Genomic DNA, 17137 nt, shown 5'->3' with positions numbered 1-17137 from the left:
ATTTTAGACAGCTGACTTCAGAACAAAGACAATTATCAGAGATAAACAGGGGCATTACATAATAATAAAGGGAACAATTCTCCAACACATAATAATTATAATTAGTTATATACCTAACAATAGAGTGTCAACATATGTGAGGCAAACACTAAGAAATGAAAGGAGAAATAGACAAAAATCCATTATTAGAGTTGCAGATGTCAATAACTCCTGCCAGTCAGTAATTGATAGATTAAGCAGGCAGAAAATCAATATGGATATAGTTGATCCGAAAGGCATACTAATCAACTTTTAGCTAAATGACACTTCATCTAATTTACAGAACACCCCAACAGCAGAACACCATTTTTTTTCAAGTTCACATAGAAAATTCACCAAGAGAGAACGTATTCTGTTTCATAAAAGATACCATGACAAACTAAAAATAAGAGAAATCATAAGTATGCTCTCAATAAAATTAAACTAAAAATCAGTAACAGAAAGATAGATGGAAAACAAATATCTGGAAATCAAACATACTTCTAAATAACACAGCTCAAAGAAGAGCTCTCAAGAGAAATGAACCAACCCAAATGCCCATCAATGATAGACTGGATTAAGAAAATGTGACACATATACACCATGGAATACTATGCACCCATAAAAAAGGATGAGTTCATGTCATTTGCAGGGACATAGATGACGCCTGAAACCATCATTCTCAGCAAACTAACACAAGAACAGAAAACCAAATACTACATGTTCTCACTCATAAGTGGGAGTTGATCAATGAGAACGCATGGACACAGGGAGGGGAGCATCACACACCGGGGCCTGTCACGGGGCAAGGGGGTAAGGGAGGGATAGCATTAGGAGAAATACCTAATATAGATGACGGGTTGATGGGTGCAGCAAACCACCATAGAATGTGTATACCTATGTAACAAACCTGCACGTTCTGCACATGTACCCCAGAATTTAAAGTAGTAAAAAAAAAAAAAAAAAAAAAAAAACAGCAAGAAGCTCACAGTCTGCAACCTGAAAGAGGACCCTCACAAGAACCCAACCATGCTGGCACCTGATATTGGACTTCCAGACTTCCAGAAATGTGAGGAAAAAAACATTGCTGTTGTTTATATGCCATCCGGGCTATGATATTTTATTATAGCAACTTGCTCAGACTGATATGGTTAATGTACGGATTTTTGCCAAATTTTTACCTTACCCTCCACCATTAAAGAGACTTGTTACTTTGCTACTTTATTTTCTTCCCCTTACCCATTCTTCAACGATGGTCCTTTCTGGGCAGATTTGTTCTTTTGGGCTAATGAAAAATTGATGGTTATGGGTGGAAAACAGGACCAGATGGGTAACAGAGAAAGGGGGTGACTTAGCAAAATAATTTGCCAATCTGTTTATTAATACTGAGGAGAAAAACATAGAGCGAGTTAAAACCATGAGAGCAGGAGATTAGGGAAGGCATTTTTGGAGAATTTAGAATTGGAGAAGTGAAAAGGCACCTACAATGTGCAAAAAAGGTGTAAAGGAGAGAAATGGAGAATTTGCTGTAGTGTATAAATGTTCTTTTTGTAGAATCATAAAAGAAATCCACAGGGAAGCTATGATTCAGTATAGATTCATCTGTACCTAGTTGTTATTAATAAACATTTAATTACTTTGAAAAAATATTTTGAACTAAATGAAAATATAACATATCAAATTTGTGGGAAAATATGATATAGCAAATGATGGAAATCACAAGTATGCTCTCAATAAAATTAAACTAGAAATCAATAACAGAAAGGTAGATGGAAAACTCAAATATCTGGAAATTAAACATACTTCTAAATAACACAATTCAAAGAAGAATCCTCAAGAGAAATGTAAAAATATTTTGAAATAAATGAAATACAACATATCAAATTTGTGGGATTCCCCAAAGCAGTGCTTAGGGGAAAATTTCTAGCTTAAACGCATATATGAGAAAGGAAAATCTATAATCCATAATCTAATCTTTCACATTAGGAAACTAGAGAAAGAGGAGTAACTTAAGCCTAGAGCAAACAAAAGATATAATAAAAATTAGAGAAGAAATAAATTTTCAACTTATTTGAAAACAGAAAACAGAAAAACAACAGAGGAAATCAATTAAACCAAAGCTGGTTCTTTAAAAAGGGTAAATAAAATTGACAGATTACTTGCCAAGCTAACTAAGAACAAAGAAAGAAGACAAATTAACAATATCAGAAATGAGGCCAGGTGTTGTGGCTCACACCTTTCATCTCAGCACTTTGGGAGGCTGAGGCTGGAGGATCACTTTGGCTCAGGTGTTTGAGACCAGCCTGGGCAACATAGCTCTACAAAAAAATTTTAAAAAAGAAATGAAGGTGGAGTTACCATTATTGATCCCATGGACATTAAGAAGTTAATATGAACAACTCCACACCTACAAATTTGTTAATATAGATGAAATGTACCAATTCTACAAAATAAAAATTGTTAAGGGCAATAAAACATATACAGATTGGAAAGGAAGAAATAAATTGTCTTTATCTGCAGTTGACATGGCTGCCAAATAACTGACAAATGCCTGGTGCAAAGTCCCAGCATACAAGATTAATATACAAAAGTCAGTTGCTTTCCTATATACTAGCAATGAACAATTAGCACTCGAAATGTAAAAGTGCCATTTATAATAGCAGTCACCAAATGCAGAATGTGACAGAAGAATTTTAATGTATCACAAATGTGTGAAACAACCTCACTGAAAGGGATGGGGGAATAAGGTACTGACATAGGTAAATTTGGAAATGAGTGGAGTCTGTAAGACTAAAGGCAAAAGGAACTGTACATGGCACTCTACTCCAGTTGATAAAGTTGTTTTCCACAGGGTTACAGGTTTACAGTTTTGAAACCACTATATATTTATATAATTAATAAACAATAAAATGGATGGCAGATGGTAGGAGACAGGTTTCTCACAGTTGGAGTAGAAGGTTACAAATAAGCAAGGGGAGGCTAGAATGATCCATGCAGTAATAGACTGTAGTTGGAGACACTAGTATAAATTCATGTTTAGCCTTATATAAATACAGATGGTTATATACAGAAATATTTATATTTCCATAAATACTTTATATATGTATGGGTATTATATACACATATATCTTTTTGCTATGTCAACTGAGAGGGCCTAGAAGCAATTTTATTTCAGCAGCAATGAGTGTGTCTAGCACCCAGGTCTTGTTTTTCTAACACCATTCTCCAACATAAGATACCAGGGCTACTTGGAGAAATGACTGATTCTAGGACTTGGGCAATATGAAAGATAAAGCTATAGCGTCTTGTAGTGCCAGAATGTAAGTAAATACTAAAAAAAACCCTCCACAACACAATGGAAGCATGTCAAGTGAATACAGGAGCCAACTGAAAGCTCCCAATGACCAAAGCTGGAACAATTTGAGCAAAAACATGTAAAGTAGTATTGCGTTAATCCAAAGTAAAATAGTCATGAGCCTACATTGTTACAAATAAACTGAATATATAAATAGGTGGGGAAGAAGAGTCAAATATCCTCTGCAGAGGGACTCCAAATAATTTTTGTCAATACTCTGCCTTCAAGGAGGTAATAATGCCCTACTCCTTAAGTGTGGGCTGCCAATAGTGACTTTATTCCAAAGAATACAGTATGGAAAGTGAAAAATAAAACTTAACCTTGGAGAAACCTGACAAACACTACTTCAGTCAGGTTACCAAGGATAAGAACAGTGGTAAATGTATTGACGGTATGTCCCCTTTATATGATGAGAATGGCATTTTACCTCTGTGGTCTTCTTCCCAAAACACATAATGCCTGTGTAATCACAAGACAAGCAAACCCAAGTTTTGGGACATTATACAAAATACCTGACCAATACTTCTCAAAAGTGTCAAGGTCATCAAAAAACAGGCAAAGTCTGAAAAGCTCTCACAGCTAAGTGGAGCCTATGGAGACATGACGACTAAATGTAACCTGAATGGGATCCTGGAACAGAAAAAGGACATTAGGGGAAATCTGAATAAAGTACATACTTTACTTAATAATATATCTATCAATATTGGTTAACTGTGACAAATCCACCCTGCTAATGTAAGATGTTAATAATAGGGGACAGTGCATATGGGATACTCTGTACTCTTTGTAATAATTCTGTAGATCTAAAACCATCCTAAAAGTTTATTTTAAAAAAATACTGTAACGAAATAAAAAGCTACTCAAGAGCCAGGGGGAAAAATCACATAGGTAGATGGGTCTATTGAAATAGTAAAGCAGAGCTTAACAGAAATTTCCTGGAAGACAATTCGTAAGAAAAAAGGGTCAGCAGACTAGAGATTAACAAATGAGAATAGCACAGCATCTCGTCACTCAGCTTTTTCTCCTGGCTCAATCTCCACTATCTAAATCTGGTGGAAAACGGCTATATGCAAAAACACACACAAGTCAACAAAAAACATGGAAAGCAGTGTTTTGTAAAAACTTTATAAAATATCAAGGCCCAAGTGACAATTGGGTACTAACAACCTGAATTAGGATAACTCTATTGTAGGTAGAGACGGAATTCTCCACTTTTCTGTTGGGACATAGTGTTGCTTAGTCCATCATGGTCTCCAGCCCAGCAGCAGCAGCTACTGCCTTAGGAGGGTGCAGGATCCATGAGAAAGGGGCATACTACCTTTCAAGTATGGCATTACCCAGAAAGAGTGGCACCCATCTCTCAGCTGTCTGGACTTATTTCTGGGCACAGGTGAGACCTCCTTCAGCCCTCCCCAAGCGTCTGACTGGGTACTGGTTCTGCTAGTGCAAGGGGAGAGAGTAGGAGCCAGCCTAACACAGCTCACACACTCAATACCTCATTTGATCTTCTCCACATGTCTAGGCTAATTTTATCCCCGTTTCACAGATGTCAAGGCTGTCCCTTACAGCAATGGAGCTGTAATAACCATCGAGTTGACTCCTCCAGCTTCCAGTCCCAGAGGTAATGCAACTTTTACCCATCATTTTATGTCCTGACAACAAGAATTTTAAGTATATCCACTGTCTTTATAAGTTCACTGGGCAGTTCATTTGAATGCTTATTCAAATGAATGAAATTCAAATATTCACTGTTTTCCAATATTTTAACTTTTATTATTTTTATGATTAAGAAATCTGTTTTTAGGAGAAAAATGGACAGATGAACAAAAAAGTACAGAAAAAATCACGCACAGATAACCACTGTTAATCTTTTAGTTGACACAGCTTTCAGAATTGTTTTCTATACATAAATTACTAGGTATCTTTGTAGTTTTACAAAAATGTACTGATGCCATATGTTTGGTTCTGCAAGTTGTGTTTTTTAATTTTACAATGCACCATCAACATTCTTTCCATGTAACGGAGGAAAATTTGCTACTAAGAACACCGCGTTGCAGTTGGGTCAAAAGGCTGCTAGTAACAGGAGGGATGCCTAAAGTAAAGTACTACCGTAGGGGTAAAGCACATGGCCTGGTAAATGCCTGCCAGGGACACTACACATAAGGAATGTCTTCAATGTCCCTTCGTGGGGCCCTGCAGCCACCCCTGAATTCCCTTGGGCCTCTAGGGTAGAAGGGGTCCTGTAAATTTCTTTGCATCCACAAAAACGCCCCCAATTTCTGTTTGCTTTTTCTCTTCTCATCCTGCACCTTAGCCATATTGTCAAATTCTCTTATCATGTCCTCATTGCTGAAATTCATATCGTGTATGGCCTCTTTATACTCCTTGAGGTAATGAGCCAGCCCCTTATTAGTTTTTCTTTTGGCTTTCCTGGGTACATCACCCTCAGCTGGGCGCTTTCCTGCAGCCCTTGTTTCACTCCCTGGCTCTCCTTGACTCTCTGGCTTTCCCTCTATCCCTGGTTTTCCCTCTCTCTCTGATCCTCCCTCCATCTCTGACTCTCCCTCCCTCTCTGACTTTCCTTCTTCTTTTGCCTTTCCCTCACTCTCCGGCTTTCCTTTATCCTTTAACATTTCCTCATCTCCTGTTTTGCCCTTGTTTTCTGTCTTTCCCTCGTTTTCCAACTTCTTGTCTTCCAGAGTACAAGCTACTTCTGGCTTTCTCTCGTCCTGTGGCTGTTCTTCATTTTTCATCTTTCCTTGGTTTGAAGCCATGCCTTCATTTTCATTGTAGAGTTTTTCCATGTCGAGATTTCCCCTCCTTTTCGTGCCCTGGGGGATGGGGGTGGAGGGAAGAGGAGACAAAGAGGAGACATGGGAGACTGAGTGCGTGGGATGAAATGCAGGTCTGGATAGTACTTGCATCTCACCCCTGATGAGGGTTCCCCTGAGCTGGCGGGGCCTCCAAGAGGGCCTTCTGCCCACCACGTAGCCTGCCACTCCTCCCACACACGTGAGCCAGCCATTGCCTGGCAAGCCCTGTCACTTTCTCTGCAGTGGTTCAGCCTGGTAAGGTGTGTGTTAATGTGGGTGGGGGGATGGGCGGGGGCCCCAATTCGGCTCTGGCCGGGCCCTCCACACTCTCAACCCTTGTGGGCCCCTGTCCATGCAGCCCCCTACTTTCACGGACCTGCGGGGATTCTGGACAGGTTGCTCCTCTTTTTCAGGCTTCGCAGAGCGCTGGGAACAACAGACGCGCAGACCTGCGGACAGACAGGAGACAGGGGTAGGGGCTGCGCGCTCAGCGGGCTCACAGGGACTCGGTTCCCTTTCCTGAGTCCAGGCCCTTCTCATCCAACGTTTTCCTCCCCTACCTCCCCCGCACCCCAGCCGCCATTTCTTTCCAGGCCTCGGGCACCAAACCAGGATGCTTTCCAAACTAATTTTGGGTCTCTATGTCTTTCTTCCTCAGAGGCAACTCTCCTCCCCAGCCTCGCGGTCAACGTTTTTCTCTATGTACGGGAACGGCAGAGGGGGTTTACTTCCACTGTCTCACTACTGGGGCGTCCCCAGCCCACCATCTCCGGCTCCAAAATGGACGGAGGGCAGAAAAGAGGATGTGCCTGGAAAGCGAGCTTGGATACTTGGAGGTGCTCGCCTTCCTCACCCTCTGCCCACTGCCTACGTGCTCCCCCTCAGCCACCTTTAGCCGTTTTCCCACCGCCATCTCTGTCCACACTCGGGCCAGCTTCCCTCGACTCGACCCGACCCCACCCCCAGCCTTTCCCGGTACTGTACCCGTTCCCCTTCCGCCATTCCAGCATTCCGCTGGCAGCGTGGAAGGCCCGCACACTGACCTGGAGGAAGCTGGACCAAGAATTAGGAGCCCAGGAACTGGAGCAGACGGGACCCAGCCGCGGGGACAGAGGGCGGGCACTCGGACCGGTGCCCACATCTGCGCCCAGGCAGATCACGTGAATGCCGCAGCACAGGAGTTCCACCGCCGCACGCCCCACGCCCCGCCTCCTAGCCAGCCGCTTCCAGCTACCCACCACCTCTCTCCAGCAGGTACCCTCTCACCTCCCTGGACCCTTTTGTCCTTTTCTTCTTGTTAAGAAATTAATCAAAGAAGGAATTTTAATGAAAATCGCAAAGTTGTTTTTTTTTTTTTAATGAGTTGGGCGGTCCAGAGGAGGAGTCTTGATAATGTTGCTCTTAAATTCCACAGAAATAACGTAGACCCACCCGATAAAATCGTATAAATGTGAACTCAAGTACTGTATAAAGAATAGAATATCGACTTTAGAAAAAACTTAATAAAAATTTTCCAAAATAAATGAAATTGTCCCTTTTTCCTGACATGTACAAACATAAATTTTCAAATGAATAAAAAAAGTTATATTTGAAGCAAAATAAAAACGATTAATTTATCTTAAGTGAGAAACTGAATATACAGAGACAATGACCAGACCACATACGAAAATAGAACTGAGACCCACAACCGTTGCTGCAAGCAGCTCAAGAAGCCAAAGTATAGCATCTGCAGAAATGTTCAGGACTTTAATCAATTTGCTAGCCTTTCTGGCCTTTTTAATTTTTTTGACCTGATGACAAACAAGAAAAACCCAAATATGAACCCATACTCAATCACATAGGATGCTTGCCTCTAGTTGGCCTGCCTCTAGCTTCCTCACGTCAACAACATCCAATCAGAGCATACTTGAAGTCTTTGTGTTTTTGTTTTCCGCTATAAAGCTTTCCCACTCCCCTGCCTGTCTTTGAATCTCTGCCAGATTCAAATGATGGTGGCTTGACTTCCTTGCTATAAAAAAGCTGTGAATAAGTAGCACTTGTTTGTTCTCTTATGGGTAGTCTCCGTTTATCTCCACATAAGCTTTTGGTGTGGAAGGCGTTTAAATATAGTCACGTGCCACTTAATAATGGGGATATGTTCTGAGAAATGCATCAGGCAATTTCGTGGTGGTGCGAACATCGTAGAGTGTGGTTATACAAACCTATATGGTATAGCCTACTACACTCCTAGGCTGTATACTATAGCCTGTCGTATTCTATGCTGTCTGTTGTCGTTGGCCAATCGATATGCAGTGTGACTATATAACAAAGAGACAAATGCTGATAGATTAGATTACATGAAAATTTTTAACAGATTTGTTGAAGGACTGGGGACACATGCACCCTCCCCTGCTCTTATTGAATATATTGGTGAAATTTTTCTGAAGATCAACTTTGTAAATTATTTAAAAATAAAAATATTGGCCAGGCACGGTGGCTCACACCTGTAATCCCAGTGCTTTAGGAGGCTGAGGCGGGTGGATCACCTGAGGTCAGGAGTTCAAAACCAGCCTGACCAGAATGGTGAAACCCCCTCTCTACTAAAAATACCAAAACTAGCTGGGCGTGGTGGCGGGTGCCTATAATCCCAGCTATTTCATAGGCTGAGGCAGGAGAATTGCTTGAACCCGGGAGGCAGAGGTTGCAGTGAGTCGAGATCATGCCATTGCACTCCAGCCTGGGGGAGAGAGTGAGATTTCATCTCAAAAAAAAAATTAATATTTGATCTTTTGTGTCAGTAATTTCACTTTTTTTTTTTTTTTTTTGAGACGGAGTCTTGCTCTGTCGCCCAGGCTGGAGTGCAGTGGCTGGATCTCGGCTCACTGTAAGCTCCGCCTCCCGGGTTTACACCATTCTCCTGCCTCAGCCTCTCGAGTAGCTGGGACTACAGGCGCCCGCCACCTCGCCCGGCTAGTTTTTTGTATTTTTTAGTAGAGACAGGGTTTCACCGTGTTAGCCAGGATGGTCTCGATCTCCTGACCTTGTGATCCGCCTGTCTCGGCCTCCCAAAGTGCTGGGATTACAGGCTTGAGCCACCGCGCCCGGCGTAATTTCACTTCTAATAGTTACCCACAATGATAATTTTCTTTCTTCAACTTTTATTTTAAGCTCAGGGGCACATGTGCAGGATGTGAAGGTTTGTTACATAGATAAACATGTGCCATGGTGGTTTGCTGTATAGATCATCCCATCACCTAGGTATTAAGCCTGGCAGCCACTAGCTATTCTTCCTTATGCTCTTCCTCCCTGCCCCCAACAGGCCCCTGTGTGTGTTGTTCCCTGACATGTGTCCATGTGTTCTCATCATTCAGCTCCCAGTGAGAACACACGGTGTTTGGTTTTCTGTTCCTGCATTAGTTTGCTGAGAATAGTGGCTTCTAGCTCCATCCATGTGCCTGAAAAGGACATGATCTTGTTCCTTTTTATGGCTGCATAGTATTCCATGGTGTATATGTACCACATTTTCTTAATCTAGTCTATCATTGATGGGCATTTCAGTTGATTCCATATCTTTGCTATTGTGAATAGTGTTGCAGTGAACATACGCGTGCATGTATCCTTGTAACAGAATGATTTATATTCCTTTGGGTATATAGCCAGTAATGAGATTCCTCAGTCAAATGATATTTCTGGTTCTAGGTCTTTGAGGAATCGTCACAGTCTTCCACAGTGGTTGCTGATTTACACTCCCACCAACAGTGTAAAAGCATTTCTTTTTCTCTGCAACCTTGCCAGCATCTGTTGTTTTTTGACTTTTTAATATAGCCATTCTGACTGGCTTGAGATGGTATCTCATTGTGGTTGTGATTTGCATTTCTCTAACTATCAGTGATGTTGAGCTTTTTTCATATGTTTTTTGGCCTCATGTATGTCTTCTTTTGGGAAGTGTCTGTTCATGTCCTTTGGTTACTTTTTAATGGGGTTGTTTTTTCTTGTAAATTTGTTTAAGCTTCTTGGAGGCTCTGGATATTAGACCTTTGTCAGATGGATAAATTGCAAAAATTTTATCCCATTCTGTAGGTTGTCTGTTCACTCTGATGAGTTTTGTTTGCTGCATAGAAGGTCGTTAGTTTAATTAGATCTCATTTGTCAATTTTTGCTTTTGTTGCAATTGTCTGTGCCTATGTCCTGTATGGTATTGCCTAGATTTTCTTCTAAGGTTTTTGTAGTTTTGGGTTTTACGTTTAAGTCTTTAATCCATCTCGAGTTAATATTTGTATATGGTATAAGGAAGGGGTCCAGTTTCAATTCTCTGCATATGGCTAGCCATTTCTCCCAGCACTATTTATTAAATAGGGAATCCTTTCCCCATTGCTAGTTTTTGTCAGATTTATTGAAGATCAGATGGTTGTAGGTGTGTGGTCTTATTTATGAGTTCTCTATTATGTTCCATTAGTCTATGTGTCCGTTCTTGTACCAGTACCATGCTGTTTTATTTACTGTAACCTTGTAGTATAGTTAGAAATCAAGTAGTGTGATGCCTCCAACTTTGTTTTATTTGCTTAGGATTGTCTTGGCTATTTGGGCCCCTTTTTTGGTTCCATATGAGTTTTAAAATAGTTTTTTTCAGTTCTGTGAAGAATGTCAATGGTAGTTTAATGGAAATAGCATTGAATCTATAAATTACCTTGGGCAGTATGACCATTTTCATGATATTGATTCTTCCTATCCACGAGAATGAAATGTTTTCCATTTGTTTGGGTCCTCACTGAAATCCTCTCTGATTTCTTTTAGTAGTGGTTTTTAGTTCTCCTTGAAGAGGTCCTTCACTTCCCTTGTTAGCTGTATTCCTAGGAATTTTATTCTTTTTGTAGCAATTGTGAATGGAAGTTCATTCATGATTTGACTCTCAGCTTGCATGTTGTTGGTATATAGGAATGCTAGTGATATTTGCACATTGATTTTATATCCTGAGCCTTTGCTGAAGTTGCTTATCAGCTTAAGAAGCTTTTGGGCTGAGATAATGGTGTTTTCTAGATATAGGAGAATTTCATCTGCAAACAAAGATAATTTGACTACCTTTCTTCCTATTTGAATACCCTTTATTTCTTTCTTTTGCCTGATTGTCCTGGTCAGAACTTCCAATACTATGTTGAATAGGAGTGGTGAGAGAGAGCATCCTTGTCTTGTGCTGGTTTTCAAGGGAAATGCCTCCAGCTTTTGCCCATTCTGTATGATATTGACTGTGGGTTTGTCATATGTGGGTGTTATTATTTTGAGGTATGTTCCTTCAATATGTAGTTTATTGAGAATTTTTAACATGAAGGGATATTGAATTTTATCAAAGGGTTTTTCTACATCTATTGAGATAATCATGTGGTTTTTGTCTTTAGTGCTGTTTATATGATTAATCACATTTATTGATTTGTGTATGTTTAACCAACCTTTCATCTCGGGAATGAAGCCAACTTGATCGTGATGGATAAGTTTTTGATGTGCTGCTGGATTTGATTTGCCAGTATTTTGTAGAGGATTTTTGCATCAATGTTCATCAAGGATATTTATCTGAAGTTTTCTTTTTTTGTTGTATCTCTGGCAGATTTTGGTATCAGGATGATGCTGGCCTCTTAATATGAATTAGGGAGGAGTCTTTCCTTTTCAATTTTTTGGGAATAGTTTCAATAGAAACTATTCCAGCTGTTCTTTGTACCTCTGGTAAAATTCAGCTGTGAATCTGTCTGGTCCTGGGCTTTTTTGTTGTTGTTAGTAGGCTATTTATTACTGCCTCAATTTCAGAACTTGTTATTGGCCTATTCAGGAATTCAATTTCTTCCTGTTTCAGTCTTGGGAGGCTGTACGTGTCCAGGAATTTATCCATTTCTTTTAGGTTTTCCAGTTTACGTGCATAAAGGTGTTTATAGTATTCTCTGATGGTTTTTATATTTCTGTGGGGTCAGTGGTGATATCCCCCTATCATTTCTGATTGTGTTTATTTGATTTTTTCTCTTTTCTTCATTAGTCTGGCTAGCAGTCTATCTATTTTATTAATTTTTTCCAAAAACCAGCTCCTGGATTCATTGATTTTTTTGAAGGGTTTTTCATATCTCTATCTCCTTTAGTTCAGCTATCATTTTGGCTATTTCTTGTCTTCTGCTAGCTTTAGGGTTTGTTTGCTCTTGGTTCTCTAGCTCTTTTAGTTGTGATGTTAGGTTGTTAACTTCATATCTTTCTAGCTTTTTGATGTACCCACAGAGATAATTAAGACAGTGCTAAAATAGTCTTATATTTAAAATGTTCACTTTGGGAAGCCAAGGTGGGCAGATTGCTTGAGCCCAGGAGTTTGAGACCAGCCTGGGCAACATGGCAAAACCCTGTTTCTGCAAAAATTGCAACATTTAGCCCAGTGTGGTGGCACACACCAGTAGTCCCAGCTACTTGGGAGGCTGAGGTGGGAGAATTGATTGATTGCTCTTGGGAGATAGAGGCTGCAGTGAGCTGTGACTGTGCCACTGCATTCCAGCCTCAGTGAAAGAGCCAGACCCTGTCTCAAAAAATTTATGTTAAAAGATTCCCATAGCAATTATTTATTGAACACTTATTATTTGTTTGTATTGTAACTACAGTAGTGATTCCATTGGCTTAGTTTATAATTTAAAAAAAATGGAACAGCACAAATGTACATCATTACAGATTTAGTTACATAATCTTCTTAGTATACCTGCTTAATCTGGTTATCTTTGGGTGTTTGGTTTATAAAAATAATTAATCCTTATATATTGGGCACTTAATACACAGTAAAAATAATTCTTTATTAACTGTTCATCCCAATTGATAGTGACACTACTATGTGTGGTGGGACACAAAGGACAGCCACAAGTATGTGATGTTGCCCTCTAGAGATGCGACTTACGTTAGCAGCACTGTGCTAGCTACCTTGTCTTATCTGGCGTGCTATTTCATTTATCTCTGGTGGGGCAATTCACACTTCAAGGAAGAAGAATGACTTATAAGGCTACAATTTTAACCAATATAGTACTGAAATAAGCACAGTAAGAGAAATAAAACAAGAAAGCCCACTAACACACCCAAGTATACAAGTTTTTAGTGTGTGATAGGGAAACATTTCTGATCAGTAGTAAAAAATAGGCTATTATAGAAACCATATTTGTGTAATTAGTTAAATATTTGAGGGAAAATTAAGAGCTTTATTTTCTGACATACATTCAGATATCTTCAGGGTAGGCAAGAGACATGAAATAAAAGGCATCCAGGTTGAAAGGAAAGAAGTAAAACTATCTATTTGCAGGTGATGTGATCTTGTATATAGAACATCCCAAAGAATCCACTGAAGAACTGTGAGAACTAACAAATGAGTTCAGTGATGCAGCTGAATATATGATTGATATACAAAAGTTAATTGTATTTTATATGCTAGCAATGAACTATTCAAAGAGGAAAGTAAGAAAACAATTCCACTTAAAATAGCATAAAGATAATAAAACACTTAGAAATAAATTCAATAAAAGATCTAAGACTTGTACACCAAAAACTAAAAAAAAATTGTTGAAAGAAATAAAAGAATACCTAAATAAATGGAAAAACATTCTATATTTATAGATCGGAAGACTTAATATTTCCAAAATTGATCCATAGAATCAATGTAATCTCTATCAAAATCTTACCTGGCTTCTTTGCAGAAATTGGTAAGCTGGTCCCAAAATCGACATGAAAATTCAGGAAACCCAGAATATACAAAACAATATTTAAAAAGAAGGAAAACATTGGAGGTCTCACACTTCCAGATTTCTATCAAGGCAGTGTGGTACTGGCATAAGGACATATAGATCAATGGAATATAATTAAGAGTCCAGAAATAAACCCTCATACCTACAGTCGTGCCAAGAAAATTCAACTATGAAAGAATAGTTTTTTTAACAAATGGTGCTGAGACAAATGGATATCTACCTTCAAAAAAATGAATTTGGGCCTCTTTCTCACACCATCTACAAAACTTACTTCAAAATAGATTAGAGTCCTAATTGTAAGAGCTAAAACTATCAAATTCTTAGAAGAAAACTTAGGTGTAATTCTTTATGACCTTGGATTAGGCAATGGTTCTTCAGATATGACAACAAAAGCTCAAGAAACAAAAGAACTATAGATAAATGGGACCTCATCAAAATGCAGAATTTTTATGATTCAAAGGACATCATCAGGAAAGTGAGAAGACAACTAACAGACTAGGAAAAATTTTTGCGAGTAATGTATCTGATAAGGGACTTGTATCTATAATATATAGAAATACTTACAACTAAATAATTTTAAAAACCCAATTTTAAAATGGGCAAAGGATCTGAATAGGTATTTCTCCAAAGAAAATATGCGAATGGCCAATAAATACATGAAAATGTGCCCAACATCATTAGCCATCAGGAAAATGCAAATCAAAGCCATAATGAGATACTACTTTATACCTACTAGGATGGATATAATAAACAAGAAACATAATGACAAGTATTTGCAAAAAATGTAGAAAAATTTGAACCATCACATACTATAGGGGGGAACATCAAATGGCACACTACTGTGGAAAACAGTTGGGCAGTTCCTCAAAATGTTAAACATGGCATTACCATATGACTCAACAATTCCACTCCTAAGTATATCCCCAAGGCAAATGGAACAATATGCTGACACAAAACTTGAATATGTATGTTCCTGGCAGCATTATTCATTATAGTTAGAAAGTAGAAATATTCTTAAATACCTATCACTCAATGAATAGATATATAAAATACAGTATATCTGTACAATGGAATATTATTTGGCAAAAGAAATGGAAAAAGAAATGGAACAAAGTGCTGATACATGCTAAAACGTGAATGAACCTTGAAAACTTTGTGCCAAGTGAAATAATCCAGTCACAAATTATTACATATTGTATGAGTCCATTAATATGCAACATTTAGAATTGGTATATCCATAGAGACAGAAGGTAAATTAGTGGTAGCCTAGGGCTGGGGGTGGGAAATTGAAGGGAAGATGGTAGTGACTGCTAATGGGCATGAGATTTCTTTGTGATGATGGTTGCACAACTCTGTGAGTATACTAAAAAACCATTTGATTATGTACCCTAAATAGGCGAATTATATGGCACGAGAATTATATCTCAATAAAGCTGTGATAAAAATCTGTCATAATATTGATTATTTCAAAGTATTATATATGCAGATTTTCACTATAATGGATTGAATTAAAGTCACATAATTTTTCTCTATTATGCATGTTTTAATATTTATATGTTAGTACCTTTCCTTGATTATTTTATTTGGATTTATTCTAAAAACTTGAATTAATGGATCAAAAGTTATGAGAATTTTAAGATTTCTTGATATATGTAGCTAAATGTTTACTAGGTTGTTAATTATAAAAAATACAGAAAATCAAACATATATAATGTAGAGGGTGGGGTTGTATGCTATATTTTATTAAATTTTTCTATGCATATTTCATATACAATTTGTATATTTAATGAAATTGTACTGTATATACTGTTCTGCTACTTGATTCTTTCACTTAAAACTATATCTTCAGAACATTCCCACGTCAGTCTACATTTTAGTGGTTGCATAATATTCTACTCTTCACAGTTATCAAAATTTATTTAATCAATTCCCCATTGATTAGCATTAGAAATGTTCCATATTTTGGCCGGGCGCGGTGGCTCAAGCCTGTAATCCCAGCACTTTGGGAGGCCGAGACAGGCGGATCACGAGGTCAGGAGATCGAGACCATCCTGGCTAACACCGTGAAACCCCGTCTCTACTAAAAATACAAAAAACTAGCCGGGCGAGGTGGCGGGCGCCTGTAGTCCCAGCTACTCCGGAGGCTGAGGCAGGAGAATGGCCTAAACCCGGGAGGCGGAGCTTGCAGTGAGCTGAGATCCGGCCACTGCACTCCAGCCCGGGCTACAGAGCAAGACTCCGTCTCAAAAAAAAAAAAAAAAAAAAAAAAAGAAATGTTCCATATTTTTACTGTTAACAACATTGATCTATTGAATATCTATATGCATATTGCATCCATTTATTTACCTGAGGAAGAGATTTAATTTCCAAAGTTGTTATGTCCCACTCCACATATGATGTGTGACCTTTCCATTCTTCCCATTGACAGATGTGGACTTTGTCTCTTTTGAATTTGGGAGGCTTGTGACTACTTTGATCTGTATAGTACAGTGTAAATCACTTTGTGTGACTTTTAAGGTTAGGTAAAAAAGCCCCACAAGGTTATCTGCCTGGCATTTTTGGAACATTCACTCTTGGAGAAGCAGCTGCCATGTAACAATTCTTCCTACCCTGAATCCACCATGCTGAAAAGGCCATATATATGCTCTTTAGTTGACAGCTCCAGCTGTGTTGTAATCCAAAAGCTAGCAACAACTGCCATCCCTGTTAGTGAGCCCTCTTGGATTTCCATCCCAGTCCAGCTTTAAGATGATTGCTGTCCTAGCTGACATATTTTATTGATTGATTGATTGAATGAGACAGAGTCTCGCTCTGTCACCCAGACTGGAGTGCAGTGGTGCAATATCAGCTCATTGCAACCTCCGCCTCCGGGTTCAAATGATTCTCCTGCCTCAGCCTCCTGAGTAGCTGGGATTACAGGTGCATGCCACCACACCAGGCTAATTTTTGTATTTTTAGTAGAGACGGGGTTTCGCTATGTTGGTCAGGCTGGTCTCAAACTCCTGACCTCAGGTGATCTACTCACCCTGGCCTCCCAAAACGCTGGGATTACAGGTGTGAGCCACGGTGCCTAGCCTCCAGCTGACATCTTGACTTCAACATCATGAGAGTCCCAAAATAAGAATCTAGCAGCTGAACACTTCTTGAATATAAATGGTTAAATTTTGGAGTAATTTGTTACACAGCAATACTAACCTTAATAATCTGTATAAAATATGAAATAATAC

General features: G+C 39.0%; 2 protein-coding genes across 9 annotated transcripts in view; one reads left to right on the top strand and one right to left on the bottom strand.

Annotated features, from left to right (window-relative positions):
* LOC696900 (ras-related protein Rab-40A-like) overlaps positions 1 to 17137 on the top strand; it is a 133391-nt gene that overhangs the window by 35813 nt on the left and 80441 nt on the right. For all 3 annotated transcript variants that reach the window (XR_013413035.1, XR_013413036.1, XM_077989265.1), the window contains exons 3-5: positions 4920 to 4994; positions 6600 to 6658; positions 6845 to 7440. The gene's annotated coding sequence lies outside the window, so the exon portion shown is untranslated. The remainder of the gene's footprint in view (positions 1 to 4919; positions 4995 to 6599; positions 6659 to 6844; positions 7441 to 17137) is intronic.
* On the bottom strand, positions 5125 to 7300 carry TCEAL4 (transcription elongation factor A like 4). Of its 6 annotated transcripts, XM_077989268.1 has the most exons (4): positions 7230 to 7300; positions 6747 to 6995; positions 6563 to 6635; positions 5125 to 6204 (listed from the first exon to the last, which is right to left on the bottom strand). In XM_077989268.1, the coding sequence occupies exon 4, from the start codon at positions 6175 to 6177 to the stop codon at positions 5527 to 5529; it is 651 nt and encodes a 216-aa protein (XP_077845394.1). In that variant the 5' UTR covers positions 6178 to 6204; positions 6563 to 6635; positions 6747 to 6995; positions 7230 to 7300; the 3' UTR covers positions 5125 to 5526. The 6 variants fall into 6 exon arrangements, with proteins under 6 accessions (XP_077845394.1, XP_077845392.1, XP_014983384.1 ...); XM_077989266.1 differs by lacking the exon at positions 6747 to 6995 and having other exon boundaries at positions 6553 to 6635; positions 7171 to 7300; XM_015127898.3 differs by lacking the exon at positions 6747 to 6995 and having other exon boundaries at positions 7171 to 7300.

This window comes from Macaca mulatta, chromosome X (genome assembly GCF_049350105.2).
Source record: "Macaca mulatta isolate MMU2019108-1 chromosome X, T2T-MMU8v2.0, whole genome shotgun sequence".
NCBI lineage: Eukaryota > Metazoa > Chordata > Mammalia > Primates > Cercopithecidae > Macaca > Macaca mulatta.
The sequence above is the reverse complement of the archived record's forward strand: the minus strand, read 5'-3'. Positions and strand labels throughout refer to the sequence as shown.

Coding starts and splice junctions, on each gene's coding strand:
- TCEAL4 (XM_077989266.1), bottom strand. CDS start 6,177: ATGGAAAAACTCTACAATGAAAATGAAGGCATGGCTTCAAACCAAGGA.